Here is a 25,704-nt window from a genome sequence, read left to right as displayed (position 1 = left end):
GCTTACTGAACACATCCTGAAACTCCTGGTAGTCAGATCTGTGAAGATTTTTTGAGCGGCATGGGGACTGAGGATAGACAGTCCTGGAAACAGGTCTTGCTTCAGTGAGGGATTTCACAAGGATCCCATTTGACTTCAGGAGAATGTTGGTTGAGCCAGGGGTGTCCCCAGATGATATTCACTGTGGATCCTTCCAGTACCAAAAATGGGATGGTTTCCTTTTGCAGGCATCCATCTCTAATCCTTAGAGGGGTAGCTAGATACTTAAGCCTTCCACGGCCATGAGCTTTCCTTGAATCGTCTCAGGAGGGCTTGGGATTAGAAATTTCCAGAGGTGCCCGAGTCAACAAGGGCGGAGGCTGAAACAAAGGATTCTGGGGTAAGTAGTTGCACTGGAAGAAGGGACATTGTGGAAATATCTGGCTCTAGTTGAATCATACTTACCGCTGGGCGTCTCATGGGGCAAGTGTGATGAAGTGATCTGGAGAGGCGCAGTACAGCCACAGTTCATTGGTAAGGCGGCGATCGCTCCGTGCAGGACAATCGAGTGGAGTCCATTTGCATGGGTTCTGGTACTGGAGGGCCGGAAACGGGTGAGGCTAACTGGATGGTGGTGTTTTGCGAAATGCAGGAGGCATGCTACATGAAGATCTCCAGTCCCACGTTGTCGTCATAGATTGCCCTCTGTGTGTGAAGGTGGGGATTGAGCCCAAGGCAAAAACACTAAGCAGCGCAGCCTCATTCCATCCGCTGGTGGCAGCAAGAATGCGGAACTCGTCAATTGATAATTTTCCCTGACATAATTGCAGGAGCTGGTCTTGTTTGGACAGCGTACAAGCAGCAACACCAAATACCTCCTTGAAATGGTTGGAGAAAGCTTCAAAGAAATTAATAATGATACTTTGGGCATTCCAGATCACTCTTGCCCACAGGAATGCTTTACCACTTAATAAGGAGATGAGAAATGCTACCTTTGATCGCTCTTTAGTAAACTTCTGTGGCTGCATCTTGATGAAGAGAGAGACTTGGAGCAGAAAGCTGCCACACCCAGCTACGATACCCATGTAGGATGTCGGGATGGCCATGGGACATACAGAGGCGGGGGCTGGTGTCAGGATGAAGGTCGTACGGAGGTCATGAACACATGTTATGAGACACAGAGGTAGAGTTTCTCTCAAACAATGTTTTTATTGAGGAGACAATGGAGTGAGCCAGGTGATGACAAGAGGTGAGTGAAGCATGAGGAGAAGGTTCTGAAGGCTTAGCTTGCAGTAACAGTTCCTTGCTTTCGTGCACAGATCTCGTGGAGCAGTGGAGAAACTGGGACGTCTGAGGTAAGGAAACACAAAGGTAAGTCAATAGACAGTTCAGTTAAGGTTGTGAACAGTAGACTGGACAATGTGCGTGAGAGTCGTGAGCACTGATATATGGAGGTTTAATGAGCTGCGGCAGGTGCAGGGAATTAGAAAGGAGGTGATTGTGATCTTGTTAACGTTGATGTTGATGACTGTTTGATTGTGTTGACTGAGGTGACTGTGACTCTCTGACAGACACATGCATGTACTGTGTGTATTAACTGTACATTTTCATTTATTCATTTAAAGAGGCAAATAGACACAGGAAGTACTCGTAATGGTGAGGTGGTGTTGGCGCAGTGGATAAGACACATGCTATTGGTGTGAGAGACCCGGGTTCGAATCCACTGTGAGACACCAATGTTTCCCTGAGCAAGACACTTAACCCCTAGTTGCGACCTCTGACATATATAACAGTTGTAATGAATAAATGTAAATATAATACCAGGTTTCAGGAATTGTTCAACAAGCTACACTGTGGATTACATTTTTTTATATATATTCTCTTCTTTAGTGAAAGTCAAGATTCACATGCACAATTCATGGAAAATTTACAGAAAGTCTAATAAAAATGTGTAGAAAATATGCTTGACAGTTTATGTTTTGAGTTGTAAGACTACTGCACAAAGAAATATATAATACATTTTGAGCAACATGACAATGGTAACTGATCATTTAGGAAACAGCAGACAAATGTACGTAATCAATTGCATGAATGTACCAAATCAATCACAACTTGTTCAAAAGAATGAGAAACTTTTTATGATGTGCACAAGTGACTAGATTATGTGGAGGTTGAACAAGTAGCTTTGAGAATATCATTTCTGAGAATCTGAGAAATGCAACATAGCAACTGAGAAAAACAGTATTTTGGATGCGATTAATCATTTGACAGCACTGATATAAATATCAGTTTTCACTCAGTATCTTCCAATAACGGCATGTTTGAGTAAGATCATATTTACATGCTTATTTTATCGTCAAAGCTCTGTAATTTTTTGTTGTGTGTGTGTGTGGAAAACATATCATGTAAAGCAATACAATGAGGATTGGGGGATGAATAATTAAATGATCCTTAAAAAGCCTGGTGTATCTTATTTGGTACTCACATTTTAACTCGATTATTATAAATAATCATGTATGGATAATCAAGTAAACATAAGTTGCTTCAGTCCATCTTTCGTCTTTTTTTGTAAAAAACTGTGATCATATTGATAATGTAGAGGTCTCAGAAATGTGCCAATTTATACTATGATACAGCAGTTTTTTTTTTTTTTTTTTTAATCGGACTGATAATCTTAAGAGAAACCTTTTACGTAATCATAATCATAACACTCATAACATTTATTCACAGCTGTGATGATGGCCGTCCCTCTCAGAAAAAGGTGAGGGGAAACTAAAAACAATCAAAGTTTCTGTACTATTCTATTCAGTGCTGAATAAGTGTCATGTGATAGTCTTTCTCCCTCATTTCAGCACAAAGTCCTGCTGCGTCAGTTCAGCACGGGGAATGACAGACTGCAGAAGAAACAGCCAATCAAAAGCACAGACGAGAGTGAGTCTGTATCTGCTCTCTGTTGTGACTGACTGAACACTAGTCTATCCTGTGACTAATTTCACGTATGTGATAGAAAGACGGGAAGAGTCACAAAAAGAAGGTTCAAAAGAGGTTAAGACTTTAGGACAAAGAATAGATGTGAAGCAATGATGTGTATCTTTAATTGAAGTTAATAATGTTCTGTGAAACATAAAAACAACTGATTGTCAATGTTTAATGTCAATGTTCTTTTCAAATGTATGTGTGTTGTGTTGAAGTCCTCTTTAAAGTGTACTGCAGTGATCATACCTACTCCACTATCCGAGTGCCTGTAGCTGCATCTGTCAGAGAGGTCATCACTGCAGTTACCGATAAACTGGGGTCAGGAGATGATCTTCTGCTTATCCACCTCAACTCAGCCGGAGGTGAACACACACACACGCACGCACACATGCACTCACACACACACACACACACTCTCACACACAAGCTATTTTTCCATTCTTATCCTCCTATTGACAGCCATTTCCTCTATTTTCATTGGCGTTTGATTAATTGTAGGGTGATTAATTCCATGTTTGCAGAGTGTGCTATCGGACTGACTCTTATCTCTTTGACCTCTGGCTCCATCTTGCTGTAGCATTGTATCGTACTGTCACGTTTTGCTGAACTTTGCATTTTTTAACCCATTTAATTAAGACTTTATTACATTTTATATGGAATTCTGTTGACTGGTTTAAGTATACTAAAAACGCATTGAAATAAAGTAAGAAGCAATCCTTTTTTAAAAGGTTTTGCTGTTTAAAAAGAAGATAAAATTGTGATACTTTCTGGGATTTTCGGCAACAACATTCAATAAAAGCTGATGTAAGAGGCTGTTGGTTAGATATCTTAGTTTTTGTTCTTTTTTAAACACACTTTTGTCTCATAAACTAATAGTAAATATTAGATTTGTGCATTTTTGGAAGAATGTGCAAGTGGTGCTTACAATATAACATTTGTTATTTTTGTTTATTTTTTTATGTATTCATCCTTACAGCATCCAAGATGTAGATGAGTTTTTTCCTTAGATTGGAAGAAATTGGAAAATCACATCACTTGCTCACCAGTGTGTCCTCTGCAGTGAATGGGTGCCGTCAGAATAAGAGTCCAAAGAGCTGATAAAAACATCACAATTATCCACAAGCAATCCACACCACTCTCGTCCATCAGTTAACATTGTGTAAAACAAAATGCTGCTTGTGTGTAAGAAACCAATCCATCACTGTTTTAACTTCACTTCTGTCACTTCTGTCCAAAATACCTATACATAATCTATATTAACACTTCCTCAGTGAAAATCTACACCCCATGTTTGACCTCACATCAAAATCAACAGATTTATTTGTTTTGGACTGTTTGCTTTGTAAACTGTGCTTGATCTTTGCATACCTCTCTCCTGATTCAGATCAGACGTTTTCAACAGAGAAAGCAATATTATAAATACAGGATTCATATTTTAAAGTATCATCTTTTTGTTTTACAAGACATTAACTGATGGAGTGGAGTGGTGTGGTATATTGTGATATTTGTATCAGCTGTTTGGACTCTCAATCTGACGGCACCCATTCACTGCAGAGCATCCATTGGTGAACAAGCGATGCGATGCTACATTTCTCCAAATATGTTCCCATGAAGATACAAATGATTTTCTTACATGGCATAATTTTTGGCTGAACTATTCCTTTTAACGTATTTAAATATTAAAAAAATACTTAGCTTAGTTATTTTTAATAAGTAACTTCACAGTTTAGTCATTTGAGAAGCAGCTGATTACTCACATCTTTAAAAGCAGAATGACTGATGACTGTGTGTTTGTGTTTCTCAGATAAAGAGCTTCTAAAGCCATCAGATGTGTCCATCTTCTCATCTCTGAGCATTAATGGTCGTCTGTTTGTCAGCCCGAGGGACCAGATCGACTCTTTGGTGTGTAAGAGCCCCCTGAGACCGCATTTATAACACACATCAGCTGTAAACACACAGGATCAAACGTACATTAGCTTACTGACTGGCTGATAAACTGATGAATCGATCGACTCGTTCATGCAGACCCCGCTGCCCGAGCAAGAAGGGCCGTCTGCAGGATCCATGTCCACCTTTGAGCTCATGAGCTCAAAAGATCTGGCTCATCAGATGACTCTGTACGACTGGGAGCTCTTCGGCTGTGTACACGAGGTACAAACACTTCTAACACGTTTTAAAATGTCTTGTTCACCCAAAAATGAAAATCCTGTCATTGTTTATGCACCCCTCATTCAAACTCACTTTAGTTCATCTTAAAACACACAAATGAAGTTTTTTTTATATATATAAAACCTGAAAATAATCTGTCCCTCTATTAAATATCTATGCAACCAAAATATTGAAATTTCAAAAAGTTAACGAAAACGTGTAAAAGTAATCCAAATGAATAAAGCAGTTTAATCAAGTCTGCAAATACGTAATAGATTTAAATGATGAACAGATTTCATTTTAACTTTTCATTTTTTTACATATAAACATGATCAGTGCTCATATAGTTGTACTCATAAGTTTACATACCCCCTACAGAATATGTAAATATGTTAATCGTTTGAACAAAATAAGAGAGCTCACGGATATTGCATGTTATTTTTATTACTATTACCGTTTCACATAATAGATGTTTATTTATACTCCATAAGAAAAAAATAATAACAGAATTTATAAAAATAACCCCGTTCAAAAGTTGACATACACTTGTATCTCAATACTGTGTGTCGTTTCCTGGGTCATCCACAACTGTTTTCTGTTTTGTGATGGTTGTTCATGAGTCCTGCGTTGGTGCTGAACAGTTAAACTTCCTGCTGTTCTTCAGAAAAATCCTCTAGCTCCTGCGCATTCTTTGGTTTCCCAGCATCTTCTGCATATTTGAACCCTTTCCAACAGTGACTGTATGATTTTGAGATCCATCTTTTCACAATGAGGACAACTGAGAGACTCATATGCAACTATTACAGAAAGTTACTGTTGGAAAGTGTTCAAATATGCAGAAAATGCTGAAAACCAAAGAATTTGCAGGGATTTTTCTGAAGAACAGCAGGAAGTTTAACTTTTCGGGACCAGTGCAGGATTCATGAACAACCATCACAAAAGAGAAAAACAGTTTTTCATCATCCAAGACACGACACAAAGTATTAAGATTTAAGGGTATTAATCCAGCTATATTTTTTTTCTTGTGGAGAATATATATATATTTTATTATATATATATATTTATATATATATTTTTTTTTATGTGAAATAGCTTATTCAGGATTGTACTAAATAAAAAAACATGCAATTTTAATGATCATTTTGTTCAATCGATTAACATATTGCATATTCTTCAAGGGCACAACTTATGAGCACAACTATAAACCTTTGTGAAAAATAAATGAGCTTTATTTTTTTGAATGTGTACTTGTAGTGTGCTTGTAAAATATACAACTCAAATATTTAAAAACTGTACTTGCAGATCTGATAATATTAATAAAACAAAAGTGTACTTCCAAGCGAGTACACTTCCAAGAAGCACAATTTGTAATATAATATAAAAAGTCCTCTTTGTAATAATCTCAAATGAAAAGTTTTACCTTTAAACACATTTTAAATGATTGTTTCTCATTTTCACTGTAGTGTATTATTCAGTATTACGTTTAAAGTAATGCATTTACTTAATTGCAACTTCATCATTACAAATATATTTAAATATACATGACAAACAAGTTTTAATAAAAGTGGCAACATACTGTAGTATATTTTAGTTTACCATAAATATTTGGCAGTGCATTCAGCAGTAATTTAACCATATTTCATATATCAGATAATAGAAGTGATTATGAAATCGCATATTCAATAAAAAGTCCTACTTAAGTGGGTTAAAATTTCAGCTGATTTCATTTAATATAAACTAAACTGTAATATGGTTACATTTCATTGCAATATACTGTGCAATTTTTAATTCTTTGCTGTTTCACTCGATTTAAATTGTATGGAAATATTAAATTAAAATCACACTTACTGTATATATATTCTTTTGCAGTAACTCTTTCAAAAGTATGCCACAGTCTTCTTTTTCTCCAGAGTTCTAAAAGAATCTTCATCATTCTGTCTGTACATTTATAATGTAATGTATTCATCACCATCTCCAGTAGAGTTCTAGTAAGTGTCTGTGTAATTTATGTGTTTTAGCATGAGCTGATCTACCACACGTTTGGCCGTCAGCACTTCAAGAAGACCACGGCTAATCTGGATCTGTTCCTGCGGCGCTTTAATGAGGTCCAGCTGTGGGTGGTCACAGAGGTTTGTTTGTGTCCCACGCTCAGCAAACGAGTCCAACTGCTCAAGAAGTTCATCAAGATCGCCGCGCAGTGAGTCTTCACTCATAAACATGTGACATGTGTGTGTGTGTGTGTTATGGGTCATTTTGTTCAGAGGAGCGTTTTAATGATATATTTACGCATACTTATTATAGAAATAATACTCTAAAAGAATATACTTATTGTGAGTGCAAACTAAATGTAATGCTTCTGGATGCTTAATTGCATTTAATTACAATTAAATGAAAATATAGGTTACACTTTATTATAAGGTGTCCTTGTTACAGTCTAATTATACATTTAAGTATTGAGTAATATTAATGAACTACACAAGGGTTACTTGCATGTAGTTTGCATAATTAATTCTTATTATAATAGTAAGTAAATGTAAGGTGTAACAAGGACATCTTCAAATAAAGTGTTACCATAATGTGTCATTTGTTTAAATTCAAATTAAATGCAGTAAGAGTGTTTTCTGACCCTCTTAAGTAGAACTGAAATACATCTTTACATGTATTTTTATAATTAACTCTATTGTCTTTTAAATGGTTAAGTGTTCTACTAAATGTAAACACAAGCATTTACAGAAAACTATATTAAAATGTATTTGTAATTACGAAGTTGCAATGTATTACAATTAAAATATTTGAGCTTTAAATGTAATACTTTAAATTAAGTATCCAGTACTTCATGTGTTTTAGTATGTTAGTCAACATATAAAAAAAGACTACTGCTGTCATAAATGACAAAAGATTATTAAAACTTAATCATTTAAAATGGACTTAAGTAAATCTTTTAATTTAACATTATTACAAAGTGCATTTTTTAAAGTGTACTTAAATGTGTTATAAAGCAACATACTGTACTTAGGTGTCTCATTTTCATTAATTGAGCTGTTTTTCTCTAAATCATGTGTGTTTTTGCTCTTTTTAAGCTGTAAAGAGTTTAAGAATTTGAACTCATTCTTTGCCATTATCATGGGCCTGGGAAACCCTGCGGTCTGTCGCCTCAGTCAGACATGGGAGGTGAGTATTCACCACACACACACACACACACACTCGCACACACACACTCATGACTGACTGCCTAGTTCCATGTTTATCACTGATTCTTCACAGAAACTGCCCAGCAAGTTCAAGAAGTTTTACGGAGAGTTTGAAAACCTGATGGTGAGTTCAGCTGCTAGTGAACTGAACATGAAAGCTACTTAAAGAGGATTTCAGAGATCTGTTATTTGTCTCATTGCAGGATCCCTCCAGAAACCACAGAGCGTATCGACTTACAGTGGCCAAGTTAGAACCGCCTATCATTCCCTTCATGCCTTTATTAATTAAAGGTGAGCTCTGCTCTGAAACCACACACTCACACAATTTATTAGTAGCATTTAACTTATTTTTAAATAATAATAAAGTAAAAAAACTAAATATTGTATTAATATTTAAAAAAAACTATAAAATATTACAGATGAAAGTAAAGGAACTGCTGTGTATTTTACGTTTCCTGAGGAAATTCATACATATCACTATATATATTTGTCAAAAAATGTCTAATTAATTAAAACAACATTTGGCATGCCTAAATATTCTTTATTAGTAGTATTCTCCACATTTCTAACATTTTTTAATTAATAAAAAAAACAAAAGTATTTATTAATTGTAACCCATCTATATGGTCTTGTTAGTAGCATTCTCCACCTTTTAATTCATAAATTAATTAATTAATAAAAAACAAGTTTTATGAATTAATGGTTAAAAAGTTACGGTCAAAATCTAAATTTATTATAAAATAATAATTTAATGATTTTTTATATTTAAAAAAAAATAATTAAAATGTTAATTTTAATAATTATAAAAAAAATCTGATATATAGTAAAATATTATATATAACAAATAATGCATCTATTTAAATGCATTTGTCAGTTTAAGACAATGATAATGATTCATCCTCAACATAACAATAATTATGTTATTAAAAATACTATATAACAAAATTAGCCACAGCAAATTAAATGCAACTCATACTTTTACTATTCTGTACATTTGGATATTTATTCACACATAACGCATGCAGTATGTGCGCAATCAAATCAATGAGAAACTAATAACAAGCTACAGTGAGTCCAATAATCTGATGAAGTCATTTCTCATTTAATGATGTTGTGAAGAACCGTTTCATGACACAAAAAAACAGATTTTAGCTTCTCTTAACTGTCTAACGTCCACTTCTGCGCTTTCAGACATGACTTTCACACATGAGGGCAACAAGACGTTTACTGACAGATTGGTGAACTTCGAGAAAATGGTGAGTTTGCAAGGGACCTATTTCAGCATCTCCGAGACTGTTTTAATTGGGACTTGTTTAATATTTCTTGTGTGTTTTCCAGAGAATGATTGCAAACACAGTCCGAATCATGAGATACTGCCGGAGTCAGCCGTTCAGTAAGACACCAAACTTCACATCAGACTCATGTCTGAGTTCCTCTGATTCAGTATTTCTCTCTCTTTCATCCCTGCAGGTCAGGAAGCACCGCAGGCCACTGGTAAAAGCCATCAGGACGTGCGGAGCTACGTGCGTCACATCAGTGTGATAGATAACCAGCGTACCCTGTCCCAGCTGTCCCACCGACTGGAGCCGCGCAGGACCTGATCAGTGCTGCTTCACCTCTGCCAGTCAATAAGCTAGAGCTGTATATGACCAGAAGCCTTCCTCCGCTGCAGCGTGTGCTCACACAGGGGCTTCCCTCGCTTCGTTTCACTGAACCGCTGTGGATGTGCAGACCTCTGTTTGTGACCTTTCTTATATTCTGCTATGGATCAGACGTTCCCCTTGCTTTCGGATCGTGTCTGTAACAGCTGGACACCTCACGAGGTGTTTCGGAGCTTCAAACTGTTTGTCCTGTCACAGCTTTTGGAGACTCCTTTTTTAGCATTTGAAGGACATTATTAAGGGGTTTATTGAGTTTGCCCACCTTAAAATACACTTTAGAAATTTGGGGTTAGTAAGATTTTATTTATACTTTTTTTTTTTTCAAAAAAGAAATTAATACTTAGCAAGGATGCAATAAATTTATGAAAATTGACAATAAAGACTTTTATTATGTTACAAAAAATCTAAACAAAATCAAACAATCCTAAAAATATATCACAGTCTCCCTAATAAACTAACAAGCTAACAGCTATATATATATATATATATATATATATATATATATATATATATATATATATATATATATATATATATATATATATATAATTTTTTTTTTTTTTTTTTTTTTTTTTTTTTTATAGAAGGATTGTGTGAATGAATGAATAAGTAAGTAAATAAATAAATGCAGCCTTGGTAAGCAAAATAAACTTCTTTCAAAAATATATCACCAACTCCAAACTTTTGAATGGTGTTTTTTTTTTTTTTTTTTTTTGTAAATTATGATTTATTGAAGTTTTGAACTGGATGTAAATTTTATCAGGATATTTATTTCATCTTAAGCATGAAGGAAAAAGAAAACCTAAATGGTGAAATGAGAAAGGATGAGCACATGTCAAAAGCCTATTGCTGACTTGTCTGCAAACTTTATACCTCTGTGTGTAAATAAAACTGTCATAAGATGACACGGTACAGACATGTCAAAGTCTTTCTTTCATTCAGAATTATGTATTGTCCTTTTTAATTTGTCTCAGTTGATTTGGTATAGTTTAAGATTAAGAACACATTTTCTTTAGTAAGCAGGTCCCAAAAACTCTTATCACATGCTCAGAATATTATATTATATTATATTATATTATATTATATTATATTATATTATATTATATTATATTATATTATATTATATTATATTATATTATATTATATTATATTATATTATTGATATTTTGTGAATTTCCTACAGTAAATATATCACATTTACATTTTTGACTAGTGGTGCATTGCTAAAGACTTCATTTTGACAGCAATTTTCTCAATATTTTGAATTATTATTATTACTTTTGTTTCTCGCACCTTCAGAATCCAGATTTTCAAATATTTGTATCTCTGCCCAAAATCGTCCATAACAAACCATACATCAATCAAAAGCTTATTTATTCATGATGATGCATAAACCTCAGTTTCAAAAACTCTACCCTTATGACTGTTTTTTTGGTTCAGTGTACATTTTGATGATGTACACATTTTCTAATTGATTTTAATATATGACCATACGTAATAATAATAAATCACTATTATGATTGTGAATGCATATTTAAAAAAAATACGGTTTATTTTAATTGTATTCAAATGAATACATTTATAATTCATATGATTCACTAAATATAATTTTAAAACAATGACCCCGTAAATAATAGATCTGTTTTAAGTGTTATTTATTTTTTTAAAGGATAAAATAGTATTTATTTTTATTTTTTTATTATTATAATTTTTTTTTTACACATGTGTTTGGGGTGGTTCGTGTCTCGTCCGCTGGATGACGCTGTTTCTGTCCCGCTCCGCTGCGTCACTCACGGCGCGCGCGGCGCAGCTCCGATCAGGAAGAAGCGTGAAATCAGCGCAGCAGCACGTGAACTCTTCTTGACAGCTGTCTATCTCTACAGGGAAGACTGTCCGCGGGGTACAGGAGTGCGGGTACGTGTGTGTGTGTGTGTGTGCGTGTGTGTGTGTGTCATGATGTTACTCTGTAATATGTTATAATGCTGGGATGATGGACCAGGAGCTCATGGATCTGTTGGGATCTGTCTGGACCTGTTCCTGAACCATCCCACATCACAGACAGGGAGATTTTCTCAAAAACTCCGGAAATCGAACTATTCTAGAGTCCTAGATATGCTTTTCTAAACTCACATAAATCAATGCAGCTGTGGTGAAAGAGCCAGGACTGCTGTTTATATAGAGAAGAGTTCATATAGCAGTTGCCTGTTGATCTCATTTACAGAAATACTACTGTACCATGTGCACTGATGACGTCAGATGGGGCTTTGATATTCATGTTTTGCTTCATACAAGTTCTGCATGTTCTTACATGGTAATGATGATGTAATATTGCGTCTATGATTCATAAGCAAGCGGAATAGGCTTGTGGCATCATGTTATATTGGTTCAGTAAACTGAAGATGGTTTTGGTTGAAGAATTGTGTTGAAATTGTGTGAAAATGATTGTGCTGCCCGCTGCATGCCGCATTGTGTGGAGAGCTGTATGAACACACAGGCCTTCAGTCCCCGATGAATGAGAAAAATCCCAGTTATTCTGCCACTTTTGCTTTCTGTTCTGTGCTGAGATATGAATGGAGGAAAGCTGCTGTCACCCTGTTGCCTCATAATTCAGTAGAGAGCAGAGAAGAATCACCTTTACAGTTAAAATATTTAGCGCTTTAAAGAAACATATACACTTTTGATGTGTTGACTAATAAAGCATGTAAAGTACCTGATTATAATTTTAACTGTAGTGAATTATTTGATATTGCATTTACAGGTACTAAATGGCAACTTCGTCATTACAAATGTGTGATTACAAATAATTACAGACATTTCAATAGAAATGTGATTACGGTATATTTGAGGTGTTTAGCTGAATTTTACAGTACATTCAGCAATCCACTTCTTTAACCATTATTTGAGAGACAATCGAATTCTGAATATGCATAGAAATATTTACTTACGACCGGTCTAAAATTAATAAATTTTAGCTAATGCATTTAATATAAACTGAACTTATAATGCATTTTTATTTTTTTCTATTGACATGCCAACAAATGAATTGTCCAGAAACCTAACATGTAATTCACACTTAAGCATACATTAAGCAATCTTTTTAAAAGTATAATAAAGTCAACTTCTTTTTCACTTGCAGAGAAAAGCTCATGCAGCATTTAATGAATATTTTGTATCTAATTCAGTGAGATTCCAAACAGTTTATCTGTGTTTATAAAGATGTGCCAGTGTTGCTCTGAAAGGGTCAGCTATCCTCTTTAAGGTCTGAGAGTCTCCATGTGGATGAGAGGCTCCAGGGTGTCAATCCGCTTCCTGCACTGCTAAATATAACATAAATCGTCCTAAAACCGCCCAAGAGCCTTGGAGTCCCTCTGTGAGAATAGAGCTGGAGCCCGCTGCGCACCCCAGCAGTCCAGCACAGTCCTCAAAAACATAATTACTGCAGTGAAAATGAGGGAAATAACCAACAATACACCAGCAGCAATTTGCTCTTCCTTTCTCTCCTCTGTGTTTGTTTTAACAAGATGCATTTATAATTTGTGAGCATCGCAAACCCAGGGAGATACTGCTGGATGCTTGTCAGAAACTGTCTGTAAGACATTTTTTGTTAATTTTACTACGAAAGTGTTTTGGGTGGCAAACATAGTCATGGAAGTTATCTGTTTTTAAGTACAGTTAAATGGTGTTTTGTTATATTAATATTGTATTGCATGCACAGTTTTTAATGGTATACACTTTTAAGATTTGAAGTGCGTTAGATGTGCACATTCAGTACAGTTAAATGAACTGCTTGTTTGATCTACACTAGTAGCAGTCTGCTGACTTCAGATCAGCATGAGTGTGTGTGTGTATGTGTGTGTGAGTGTGTGTCATGTGCTCTGATTGCAGATATGAGGAATTCCCAGTGAAACATTGACCAGCGAGAGGAATGTCAGCCTCATACATGTGCAGAGGGGCAGATGAAAGAGATCGTCAGCTTGTTGATCATAAGCCAAATTTCTTGCTTTGAACCTTATTCTTATGAATTCTGTGGATTTAAAGGAATAGTTCACCCAGAAATGAAGATTTGCAGAAAACGTACTCATCCTCAGGCCATCCAAGATGTAGATGAGTTTGTTTCTTCATCAGATTTGGAGAAATGTAGCATTACGTCACTTGCTCATCAATGGATGCCTTGCAGTGAATGGGTGCCGTCAGATTGAGAGTCCAAACCACTGTTTAAAACATCACAATAATCCACAAGTAATCCACACTTGTGAAGGGAAAAGCTGTTTGATTGTAAGAAACAAACCCCTCATTGAGAAGTTTTTCATTTTAAACTTCCAGCTACTATAAATAATATTGCTTTCTCCAGTGGAAAAGTCATCTTGTCTGAATCAGGAGAGAAATATGCACAGATCAAGTGAAAATGGTCACAAATAATTAGTGGTCGACTGATATTGGGTTTTTGGCAGCCAATGCCGATATCTTGGAAATCACAAGGAGGTGATAGCCGATATGAAGTCGATATAATAATAATAATTATTTTATGAATATTTACAAATTTATTATTATCAAAATAAAAGTCCTTACTCTAACACATTGACAAAGCAGAAAAACTTACTGGCCGATGCCGATATTTGAAAAATGGCAAATATCGGCGGATATATCGGCCTTGGCGATATATCGGTCAATCACTACAAATAAGTCAGTGGATTTTGATGTTAGAGGACAACAGTGGATTGACTTTATCACTGTAGGAAGCGTTATTATGGATTATAGACTATATTTTAACCAGAAAAGTTGATTTAAAGTTAAAAGAACACAGCTTTTTATTTCATAAGATGGAGTGAATTATTGTGATGTTTTTATCAGCTGTTTGGACTCTCATTCTGACGGCACCCATTCACTGCAGAGGATCAACTGGTGAGCAAGTGATGTAACGCTACATTTCTCAAAATCTGATGAAGAAACAAACTCATCTACATCTCTAGTGGCCTGAGGGTGAGCACATTTTCATTTTTGGGTGAACTTTATCTTTAAATATGTGCCTGTGTTAAACTTATCCAGCAGGACGGGCATGCAAACTGCCCCAAAAACAAATAAACACACACAGCGCCAAACGTCACCTTCACACCAGCCTGTGACACTTGAGCAACACTTGAGTGGATCCTGTCTGACAGCTCACGGCGTGTGTGTGTGTCTGTGTGTGTGTGTGTGTGTGTGTGTGTGTGTGTTCACTGGAGTAGAAGTGAGCAGTTCTCTCAGTGGCAGATCAAATCACAACATCTCTCCTCTGAGGAGCCTCATCCCTCGCTCTCTTCTCACTCCGTCCTCTTTTCTTGGTCTTTCAGGAGAGAAGTGTGTTTCTAAGTGCCATTATGCCATGGCATCTCTGGGCGCCTCCTTTGTGCAAATCAGATTCGATGACATCCTCTTCTACGAGAACTGCGGCGGCGGGAGTTTCGGGAGCGTGTATCGCGCCCGCTGGCTCTCGCAGGACAAAGAGGTGGCGGTGAAAAAGCTTCTGAAGATTGAAAAAGAGGTGGGAGTGAGAGTCGCCCAGAGCTTTTCAAACACTTGCTTTAATTGTCAGAGTGATAATCATTTTAATTGCCTCTCTGTGTGTCGACTCCAGTCCGAGCAGCACGATTGCACAGAGAGTCGCGCGCTCTCACAGCCGCTTTTGTGCACTGAAATTCATAGACTATGTCTTTAAGAGAAAATTGTCATGTAATTAAGTCATATTAGTTTCAGCTGAGTGCAGTGTTTGTCTTTGGGGTGTCTATTTACTTTGAAGTGCTAGATTCATTGTTGTCTTTGTTCTTCATCTAGTGATTTTAGAGAGTAATGGCTTTGGTAGCGTTTGGGATTGTACCAAAAAACGACATAAAAAATTAGTTTGATGGAGGAACTGCCTAAAAAGATTGTAAAAATTACTACTCCTTTCAAATGATTAATCGCGACTAATCGCATCCCGAAAAAGTTGTAGTTTACATAATATTCAATTCAATTCAATTCAAGTTTATTTGTATAGCGCTTTTTACAAAACAAATCGTTACAAAGCAACTTTACAGAAAATTATGTTTCTACAATATTTAGTGGTAGCTAGTAGTTTGTGCACATTTGACAGGATTTTAGAAAAAATAAAAATAATAATAATAATAATACAAGACGTAGTCAGCTAGACGATGAACTATCAATATTATTAATTAAGTTATTATATGATTCAGTCACACATTTAGCAATATTTGTTAGTTCTGTTTGTTGATTCAGGGTTAGCATCATCTGAGGTCCTCTGAGGGTCAGCATCATCTCTTCTCAGGTGTTCTGGATCCAGACTGGAGCTTGTGTAAATCCTAGTTACCACGGGATGTAAATCCCGTGTCGAAACATAGAAACAAAATACAGACATCATTAGCATAGCTGCTGATCCAACAAAGTAAAATTAGTTTAACCCAAGCTAATGAATAAAAATGCACCTTTGATGCAACTGCACTCACAATTAAAAAGATACATTATTTGAATGCTTGGCGAAAGAGATGTGTTTTTAATCTAGATTTAAACAGAGAGAGTGTGTCTGAACCCCGAACATTATCAGGAAGTCTATTCCAGAGTTTGGGAGCCAAATGTGAGAAAGCTCTACCTCCTTTAGTGGACTTTGCTATCCTAGGAACGACCAAAAGTCCAGCGTTTTGTGACCTTAGGGAGCGTGATGGATTGTAGCGCGGTAGAAGGCTAGTTAGATACGCAGGAGCTAAACCCTTTAGGGCCTTATAGGTAAGTAATGATAATTTGTAACTGATACGGAACTTAATAGGTAGCCAGTGCAGAGACTGTAAAATTGGGGTAATATGATCATATTTTCTTGACCTGGTAAGGACTCTAGCTGCTGAATTTTGGACGACCTGTAGCTTGTTTATTGACGAAGCAGGACAACCACCTAGAAGTGCATTACAATAGTCCAGTCTAGAGGTCATGAATGCATGAACTAGCTTTTCTGCATCAGAAACAGATAACATGTTTCGTAGCTTGGCAATGTTTCTAAGATGGAAGAATGCATTTTTTGTAACATTGGAAATATGATTTTCAAAAGACAAATTGCTGTCTAATATAACACCCAGATTTCTGACTGTAGAGGAAGTAACAGTACATCCGTCTAGTTGCAGATTGTAGTCTACACGATTCTGTGTAGTGTTTTTTGGTCCAATAATTAATATCTCTGTCTTATCTGAATTTAATTGGAGAAAATTATTTGTCATCCAATCTTTTACATTTTTAACACACTCTGTTAGCTTAGATAATTTAGAAGTTTCATCTGGTCTTGTTGAGATTATAGCTGAGTATCATCAGCATAACACTGGAAGCTAATTCCGTATTTTCTAATAATATTACCAAGGGGCAACATGTATATTGAAAATAGAAGGGGACCTAGGACGGATCCTTGTGGCACTCCATATTTTACTGATGATAAATGAGATGACTCCTCATTTAAGTAAACAAAATGGTAGCGATCGGACAGGTAGGATCTAAACCATCTAAGAGCCTGCCCTTGAATACCTGTATAGTTTTGTAATCGATCTATGAGTATGTCATGATCTATGGTGTCGAACGCCACACTAAGATCAAGTAAAACTAGAAATGAGATGCAGCCTTGGTCTGACGCAAGAAGCAGGTCATGTGTTATTTTAACAAGTGCAGTTTCTGTGCTATGGTGGGGCCTAAAACCTGACTGAAATTCTTCATACAGATCATTTTTATGCAGGAAGGAGATCAATTGAGCAGATACAACTTTTTCTAAAATTTTAGACATAAATGGAAGATTTGAAATAGGCCTATAATTTGCCAGTACACTAGGATCTAGTTTTGGTTTCTTAATAAGAGGCTTAATAACCGCCAGCTTGAATGGTTTTGGGACGTGACCTAAAGATAACGATGAGTAAATGATATTGAGAAGCGGTTCTTCGGCTACAGGTAACAGCTCTTTCAGTAATTTAGTGGGTACAGGATTTAATAAACATGTTGTTGGTTTAGATACAGTGATAAGTTTATTTAGCTCTTCCTGTCCTATGGTTGTAAAGCACTGCAGTTTATCTTCTAAGTTAGTTTTTCTCCATTTGCGTTCAAGACTACGAGTTACTTTCTTGAGAGAGTGAGTATTACTGTTATACCATGGTACAGTAACCTTTTTCAATTTGATTGGGGCAACAGCTTCTAATGTATTAGAGAAAATAGTGCCCATGTTGTCAGTAATTTTGTCTAATTCATGTGTATTTTTGGGTACAAATAGCAGTTGAGATAGATCAGGCAGGTTATTTGCGAATCTTTCTTTGGTGACTGGAACAATAGTTCTGCCCAGATGGTATCGCTGCGACATATAGTTAATATCAGTTATACGCAGCATCACAATACAAGGAAATGGTCTGTAGCATCATCACTTTGAGGTATGATATCTATAGCAGTAAGATCGATTCCATGCAATATACTGTAATTAAATCTAGTGTATGATTAAAACGATGAGTTGGCCAGGTGACATTTTGCTTGACTCCAAAGGAGTTTATTAGGTCAGTAAACGCAAGTCCTAATGTATCATTTGCATTTTCAACGTGAATATTAAAATCTCCCACGATTAGCGCTTTATCAACTGTAACCAGAAGGTCTGAGAGGAAATCTGCAAATTCTTTTAGGAATTCTGTATACGGCCCTGGTGGTCTATACACAGTAGCCAGAGCAAGAGATACATTAGATTTCTTTTGCATGTCTGACAGAGTAACATTTAGCAGAAGTATTTCAAAAGAGTTAAACCTGTATCCTGTTTTCTGGGTAACACTGAGAATATCACTATATATTGTTGCAACACCTCCACCACGACCAGTCTGACGGGGCTCATGCTTATAACAATAGTTTGGTGGAGTAGACTCATTTAGACCAAAATAATCATTTGGTTTTAGCCAGGTTTCAGTCAAGCAGAGTAAATCAAAACTATTATCTGTGATCATTTCATTTACAATAACTGCTTTTGGTGTGAGTGATCTAATATTTATGAGCCCAAACTTTAAAAAATTGTTTTTGTTCATTTACTTTACATTTTTCTGGTTTAATTACGATAAGATTTTTTCTAGATCCTACATTATATTTATATTTTGACCTCACTATTCGGGGGAACAGACACAGTCTTAATAGTTTTTACAGCGCAAGTACTTTTAGCATTTAAGCGGGTGGAACAAAACTCATCATAATGGTTATTTGAGAATTGTCTTACTAGTCACATGGAGCGAAGTGTCCTGGAGATGTTGTCAGAGAGCAGCTCCGCTCCGATTTTGCTGGGGTGTAATCCATCAGCGCGAAACAGTCTAGGACGCTCCTAGAAAAGATTCCAGTTATTAACAAATAGCAGTTTCTGTTCTTTACACCATGACAACAACCATTCATTTAAAGCAAAAAGTCTACTGAACCTTTCGTGTCCTCGTCGATACGTGGGCAGTGGTCCTGACACGACGATCGTCGCCGTGGGCGTCGTGCTGCGAACCGTCTCGATCAGGCTCCTGAAGTGCCTCTTCAGCGTCTCCGTCTGCCGCAGCGTGGTGTCGTTAACACCGGCGTGAAGCACGACCGCTCTGGGGCTCTCGTCGTCCTTCAGGATCACGGGTATCTGCGCAGAAACATCGAGAACACGAGCACCAGGCAAACAATGAGTGTGCACTTTACCTTCGGCTAACGTAGCACTTACGCGTCGGGCGATGGAGTAATAGATATGTAATAATAGATATGTGTGTGAACTGTGTAGTATGTTTATTATTATGTATTTGTTAATGCTAAATACATTATAAATATTCACAGCACACACATTATGTAAACAAAAACCTTTATTTTGGATGCGATTAATCGCAATTAATCATTTGACAGCTCTAAAAATCACACAAGTATCATACACTTAATATTTATATGATTCACTTCATATAGAGCTCACCCAAAAATATTTAATTTAATCAAATCTTATGTGGTCATATTTGATAAATAAGGCTTTTATGGGTCATATAGTGTAATAAAGGAGAATCTTTAGCTCATATCTGAGGAGCAGAAATCACCTTAAGTTTACTTAGAGACCCAAACTGAGCTGTTGCTGATATTTATATGAACAAATGACATATCAGAATGATCTTTACAAATGTATAAAAGTTTGTTTACATAAAATGCATATAGATATCAGTTGTTTAGGGATGTAATGATTAGTAGTTTTTTTATGTTTTGTTACTCACGTTAACATTATATTTTAATTTTGGCTTTTATCCAAAGTAGGGATGTCAAATTTCGATTATTTCCATGATCGATCGTCGTTTAAATTAACGATCAATTAATCGATTAATCGTTAACCATAATACTGCAAAATGCGTCTATTGCAGGCACGCAGTCAGCGGTATGACAGGATGTGCAAAAGCCACACACACACACAAAACGCTTTCTCACTTGAATTAAAGAGGTTTTAGTCTGAATAAAATGCTAGTAGCAGGATTATAAAATGAATAGATGCGATTATGATCATTTGATAAAATGAAGAGAGCGCGCAATACTTTTGAGGTCATTTTACTTTGTTGACAGTTTCCAATCCCGCACGGAGAACGCTGAACGCGCCTCTTTAAATGGTTTTGTGGTGCTCGTTGTTGTATTTTAAAGCACAATTGCAATGTTTTCAACTAACATTATTGTATAAAATTATCCGAAATGTGGAGCGCGTGTGACTGCGCCAAAACACACAGTTGCTCACATTAATTTGATACTGCTGGATTCTGTCCTAGAAAATGTCAGATTTTTAAAAATCCTGCATACAGCGCATTAGATCGTGACCGTGCATGCGTGCAGACGAGGATGAGCGAGCGCGGCTTTGGCTAGATTTATTTGGAGGTTATTGCTCATGTCTCATTCGGCACAAATCGAAATGTTTCCATATTCGCAATGTATTTGAATGTTAAACTATTATTTATAATGTAAACTAGGCTTGTACTTAACACGCATTCGCATATAGACGGAAAAGATGATCCTCTTCATATGAGCAAAAACGTCCTTGGCATAACAGCAGAGTGGACCGGTATACTACGGTCTATTTAAACTGACCAGTGTAACCTTTTAATGTTTAGTTGACATTTTATTTTGATAATGAACAGACTGCGATGTAAGTTTGAATCGCTAGAATATACGTGTGCAGCAGGCTCCGGCACGATCGAAACAGCTGAGACATTAAAAAAAATATATATTTTCCGCAAAAGTGTTTACTTTCATTTGTGCACACTCACAATAAAAACAGAAGATTTGTGCTCTTGTAAAATAAAGCAAACAAACAGAATGCGTTGTCATCCTTTTTTTTTTTTTTTTTTGTGAACTTATGGAGCACCCACACTTCTGTTTTAAATCCGTTAATCTTAATTATTTAAGTCGGATATATTTCGCATAGTCGATTTAAAAAAAAAAAAAAAACATGAAAACAAATTGTTATTTTTATGTTGGGCCTATTACTTAGTAGGCTATAAATTTTCCTTAAAGCATCCCATTTTGTCCCAGGGCTTAGAACCTGTGCCCTAGTCAGGTCCATGCAGAAACTTGTGAACGATGCTCGGCGTCACCGTTTAGTGACAGCAGTGAATGCTCCAGGAATGTGTCGGTCACAGCGCCTATTAATCGCTGTTTTGAATCCAGCAATTATTTATTTAGAAATGATAAGATCTGATTATGACAAGTGTGGTATAAAAGCTTTGTTTATTAGAGGAATAATAGGTTAACTGGAAAATGTTAGATCGCGACCATGCTTTTGGACCCCATAATTTACGCGGCATTGTTCTGGTTTGCCGGTTGGTCACGAATTTCCACAAATTCAGTATATTTAGGCATCGTTTCTTTTCCTAAATCTTCATAGTCTAACCCTCTAATTTCCCAGGTTTATTTTATTATCTTTCGATTTTAATAACTGTTTTCGCATCTCTTACTGTGGTAAACATGGGAAGGGAAATTAAAGATTTCATGAATTAAGAATTCGTTCGATTTATTAATTTGTTCCCTTATTTCACTTAAATCATGGGTTATTTAGGGAACAAAATTAATGAAACATGGACAATTGCCAAATTAATAATTCGTAGGAATGAATTAACAAGTTGTAGGAATGAATAGACTACCTGTCCTGTCACTGTGTCCCGCAGCCCTGCAAAGCGCACGATATAAAACAGTTATCTGATGAAATGATTAGTAACTACATTTCTATTGCATTTAATGTTGAAGAACTTTTATGTTGTTTCTATTTTAATGTACTTTAAAGTTTAAATCACATTAAAAGCTTAATTTGTACATTGTGAATGAATGATGATGCTTTTATATATCGTCACTGTCACTCACAGCCGCTCGCACGTGTTGAGTGCGCATGAGCCGCACGCAGCCCAACATTGAATCGGTTAACAGACCATCGATAGCCTTAATCGATTGCATCTCTTATCGACAATTAATCGATCATCGATTAATCGTTGACATCCCTAATCCAAAGTGATTTACAAATGAGGACAATTGGAGCAATCAAAACCAACAAAAGAGCATATATTAGCAAGTACTATATAGAGATCGACCGATATGGGCTTTTCTATAGCCGATGTTTAGAGGTCAGGGTCAGCCGATGGCCGATATGTGCTGTTGGAACATAAATGTAAACTTAAATATACATTTAAATAAGATAAATACAATTTTATGAATAAAAATCAATTAAACTGAAAAAAATATATTAAAAAATATATGTATAAAAAATAAATAATAGTAGTGCTTCAAACACACTAGCAACCAGCAACAGTTGTGTTTGGTGTAAATGACACAGAACATCTAAAGTGCATTCTTATTTCAAACTTATATCCCAGTCTGTTCATTATTAAAATAAAGTAGAGTCAACCAAACACATAAAAAGTTACACTGGTCAGTTTAAATAGTCCGGTCCACTCTGATGTTATGCACAGGACATTTTTGCTCATGTGAAGAGGATGATCTTTTCCGTCTAGTTTATATTAAAAAAATAACAAATATTATAGTTTAACATTCAGATACATTGCGAATATGGAAACATTTGGATATGTGCAAAATGAGAAAATTCAAAATCGAATATTTAGAAGAAGAGGATCAAACAAAAAGTTATGGTCATAATACTTGCATAAAATGTTTGATGTGAAAAAAGCGGTTCACTGACTGCGCAGCACAACCACGCGTGGATAATTAAATTTTTTATGCAAAGTATCATTTGAAAACATTTGCAATTGCGTTTTAAAATACAACAATGACCACCACGAAACCATTCAGAGAGGCGCATTCAGCGGTCTCCTTTACAGGAAACAGTTTATCAAACGATCATAATCACATTTATTCATTTTACGGTCCTGCTACTAGCATTTTATTCAAACTAAAACCCCTTTAATTGGGGTGAGAAAGCTTTTTTCCACGTTGTTTTGCACATAATAGAAATACCGCTGCAGGCACATTTTGCAGCATTAAGGTTAATAACTGATCGTTAATTTAATCGATCATGGAAATTATTGAATATTGACATCCCTAAATGGATGGTTATTTTCTGAATCAAACCATGCTTTTTTTCACAAACAGTGTTTGTGAGAGCTGCCAACTTCTCCACCCCATTTACAGAGTGAGATTCTCCGACTACCTTTATCTCCCAGGACTGTTGTTGAAGCTTCCAAAAGTTTTGGCTTGGGGTCCTTCACATGCGGCAGCAGCACTTTCCACTGCACCAATAACACGGTGCTGACCGCCGACGTGCCTGACTTTAAATCGGCGCTATTAAACATGGATATCGGCCGATGCAATATATTAAAAAAAATGACAAATATCGGCCCGATATATCGGTCGACCGATATATCTGTCGACCTATACTACTATATATTAGTATAGTGTTATATTTAAATTTCACAAAGAAACATGCAGAATTTTGTCTAAGCAATAATAAAATGACACATTTAATTTATAATTTGTCTAAAATATCATAAAAAAAGCATGAATCATATCGAATCTAATTGTAAAATCATGAATCAATCAATCATGATGAAATCTGACAGGTTTACAATTTTACACAAAATAAGTTTAAAAGTATAAACTATCAATCAGACGACTGAAGGCATGTTGTAAACTGCATAAAACACGTTTATCATCAAAGTTTTGATTGTGTTGATCATTTAGAGCCCTTAGAAATGCATTATCAAAAATGACACAATAGGGTTAAATTGTGCTAACAGTGTCATTATCTGCAATGACACATTTTTGTATTACATTAGGGAAGGATGTATTGAACATTTAACATGAATATTTTCTCTTTTTGATATCGTTGTGTTCTTTGTGTTGGCTGTATTTCCAGGCAGAGATTTTAAGTGTCCTCAGTCATCGAAACATTATCCAGTTTTATGGAGCGATTCTGGAAGCGCCCAACTATGGGATTGTTACAGGTCAGTCCAACACGACTCTTCGCTCTGAAACACAGCGTTTATTAAAGTGAAAGTGAGTGAAAGTGAAAGTGATATTAGTATGTTTCTCTGTCTATATTACATGATATTAATTTCTGTCTCTGTCTTATGATTAGTTTTTGTGTTTGCTGAATTGGAGGCAATGGTACTTCCTCCCGGAAATGCTAATTTCTCAGTTTATCTCAGATTGTTTCTGTTTGCTTTTGGATTAGAATAAGCAAAAAAACCTGTAATAAACCAATATCCTCCGTTTATTTTTCTTCAGCATGTCTGGGATGAGTTACTGGCCTCTGGTTTATTAAATCACACAATGAAATGGTCACACTTTATAATAAGGTTAACATTAGGTTAAATTAAATTGTTAACATAAGTTACTTCTGAAGCATTTATTAATCTTAGTTAATGATAATTTAAACATACTAATATTTTTTTTTTATTTAAAGTTGTATCTGTTAATATATAGTATATTGTGTATACACACAAACTGTTTTACTATTTGTGTCAACATGTTTCAACCATATGTAAAATAATTATTACTGTACATATTGAACGTGTTTAGTTTTAAATAAATCATATAATGATGAAATCCCACCACTTTTGTCCCACATATATCAAGATTGAGTAACGTTCAGGTCTTAATGAGCTAGATTGAGGTAATGCTGTTTCTCCATGACATGTTTGAAAGCGTCTGTCATAGTCTGGTTCTGCTGTAATAACTCAAATGAATCTGCGGTGATTGTAAACGATCATAAAGCGCCGTGTAAATAGTCTGCAGTACTGAGAGACTATTGAGTCTCTCTTTATGAAAAGTAAATGTAATAAGAGCAGGTCAAGGTGCTGTTTATGACCAGCTCAGCCTAGTCAGTGATGTTATTAATTTCCCCTTTCTCTGTTTGAACCTGATAATCTGACCATTATATGATGTGTACTCACAGTGACCTAAACATACAGTATTCATGAATATTAACAGATGCAGACTGCAGTCATACGTTAGAGGTATGTGTCTGTATTTGAGTAGTTTGCATTCTTCTAGGAACACTGTGTGTGTGTATATATATTTAGTGCTGTCAAACGATTAATCGCGAAAATATTTACATTTATTTACATGTCTATATTTATATTCATAAAATTTATATTATAAATTAATATATTTTAAAAAAATTCTGAAATGTATACATGCATGCTTGTGTGTTTATATATACATATATATAAATATACACAGTACACAGTACACATACATTTATTATGTAAACAAAAACATTTATTTTGGATGCAACAGCACTA

At 35.7% G+C, this 25,704-nt stretch overlaps 2 protein-coding genes and 1 long non-coding RNA gene across 6 annotated transcripts in view; 2 read left to right on the top strand and 1 right to left on the bottom strand.

Annotated features, from left to right (window-relative positions):
• The window catches only part of LOC127965430 (rap guanine nucleotide exchange factor 4), a 60,784-nt gene extending 50,354 nt beyond the window's left edge, over positions 1 to 10,430 (top strand). For all 4 annotated transcript variants that reach the window (XM_052566247.1, XM_052566246.1, XM_052566249.1 and 1 more), the window contains 12 exons: positions 2,710 to 2,740; positions 2,832 to 2,910; positions 3,171 to 3,317; positions 4,760 to 4,857; positions 4,981 to 5,106; positions 7,122 to 7,300; positions 8,184 to 8,274; positions 8,368 to 8,418; positions 8,498 to 8,585; positions 9,486 to 9,550; positions 9,633 to 9,687; positions 9,765 to 10,430. In XM_052566247.1, the coding sequence (XP_052422207.1) occupies positions 2,710 to 2,740; positions 2,832 to 2,910; positions 3,171 to 3,317; positions 4,760 to 4,857; positions 4,981 to 5,106; positions 7,122 to 7,300; positions 8,184 to 8,274; positions 8,368 to 8,418; positions 8,498 to 8,585; positions 9,486 to 9,550; positions 9,633 to 9,687; positions 9,765 to 9,895 (1,141 nt within the window). In that variant the 3' untranslated portion in view covers positions 9,896 to 10,430. The remainder of the gene's footprint in view (positions 1 to 2,709; positions 2,741 to 2,831; positions 2,911 to 3,170; positions 3,318 to 4,759; positions 4,858 to 4,980; positions 5,107 to 7,121; positions 7,301 to 8,183; positions 8,275 to 8,367; positions 8,419 to 8,497; positions 8,586 to 9,485; positions 9,551 to 9,632; positions 9,688 to 9,764) is intronic.
• A 1,285-nt stretch (positions 10,431 to 11,715) lies between these two features.
• LOC127965262 (mitogen-activated protein kinase kinase kinase 20) overlaps positions 11,716 to 25,704 on the top strand; it is a 40,579-nt gene continuing 26,590 nt past the window's right edge. The window contains exons 1-3 of the mRNA XM_052565960.1: positions 11,716 to 11,869; positions 15,286 to 15,476; positions 24,315 to 24,402. Of these exons, the coding sequence (XP_052421920.1) occupies positions 15,318 to 15,476; positions 24,315 to 24,402 (247 nt within the window). The 5' untranslated portion in view covers positions 11,716 to 11,869; positions 15,286 to 15,317. The remainder of the gene's footprint in view (positions 11,870 to 15,285; positions 15,477 to 24,314; positions 24,403 to 25,704) is intronic.
• Positions 16,152 to 19,638, bottom strand: LOC127965265 (uncharacterized). The gene is made up of 3 exons (XR_008155270.1): positions 19,387 to 19,638; positions 19,194 to 19,295; positions 16,152 to 16,290 (listed from the first exon to the last, which is right to left on the bottom strand). It is a non-coding gene; the product is annotated as an uncharacterized LOC127965265 (long non-coding RNA).

This window comes from Carassius gibelio, chromosome B9 (assembly GCF_023724105.1).
Source record: "Carassius gibelio isolate Cgi1373 ecotype wild population from Czech Republic chromosome B9, carGib1.2-hapl.c, whole genome shotgun sequence".
In the NCBI taxonomy this organism is placed as follows: Eukaryota; Metazoa; Chordata; class Actinopteri; order Cypriniformes; family Cyprinidae; genus Carassius; species Carassius gibelio.
The sequence above is the reverse complement of the archived record's forward strand: the minus strand, read 5'-3'. Positions and strand labels throughout refer to the sequence as shown.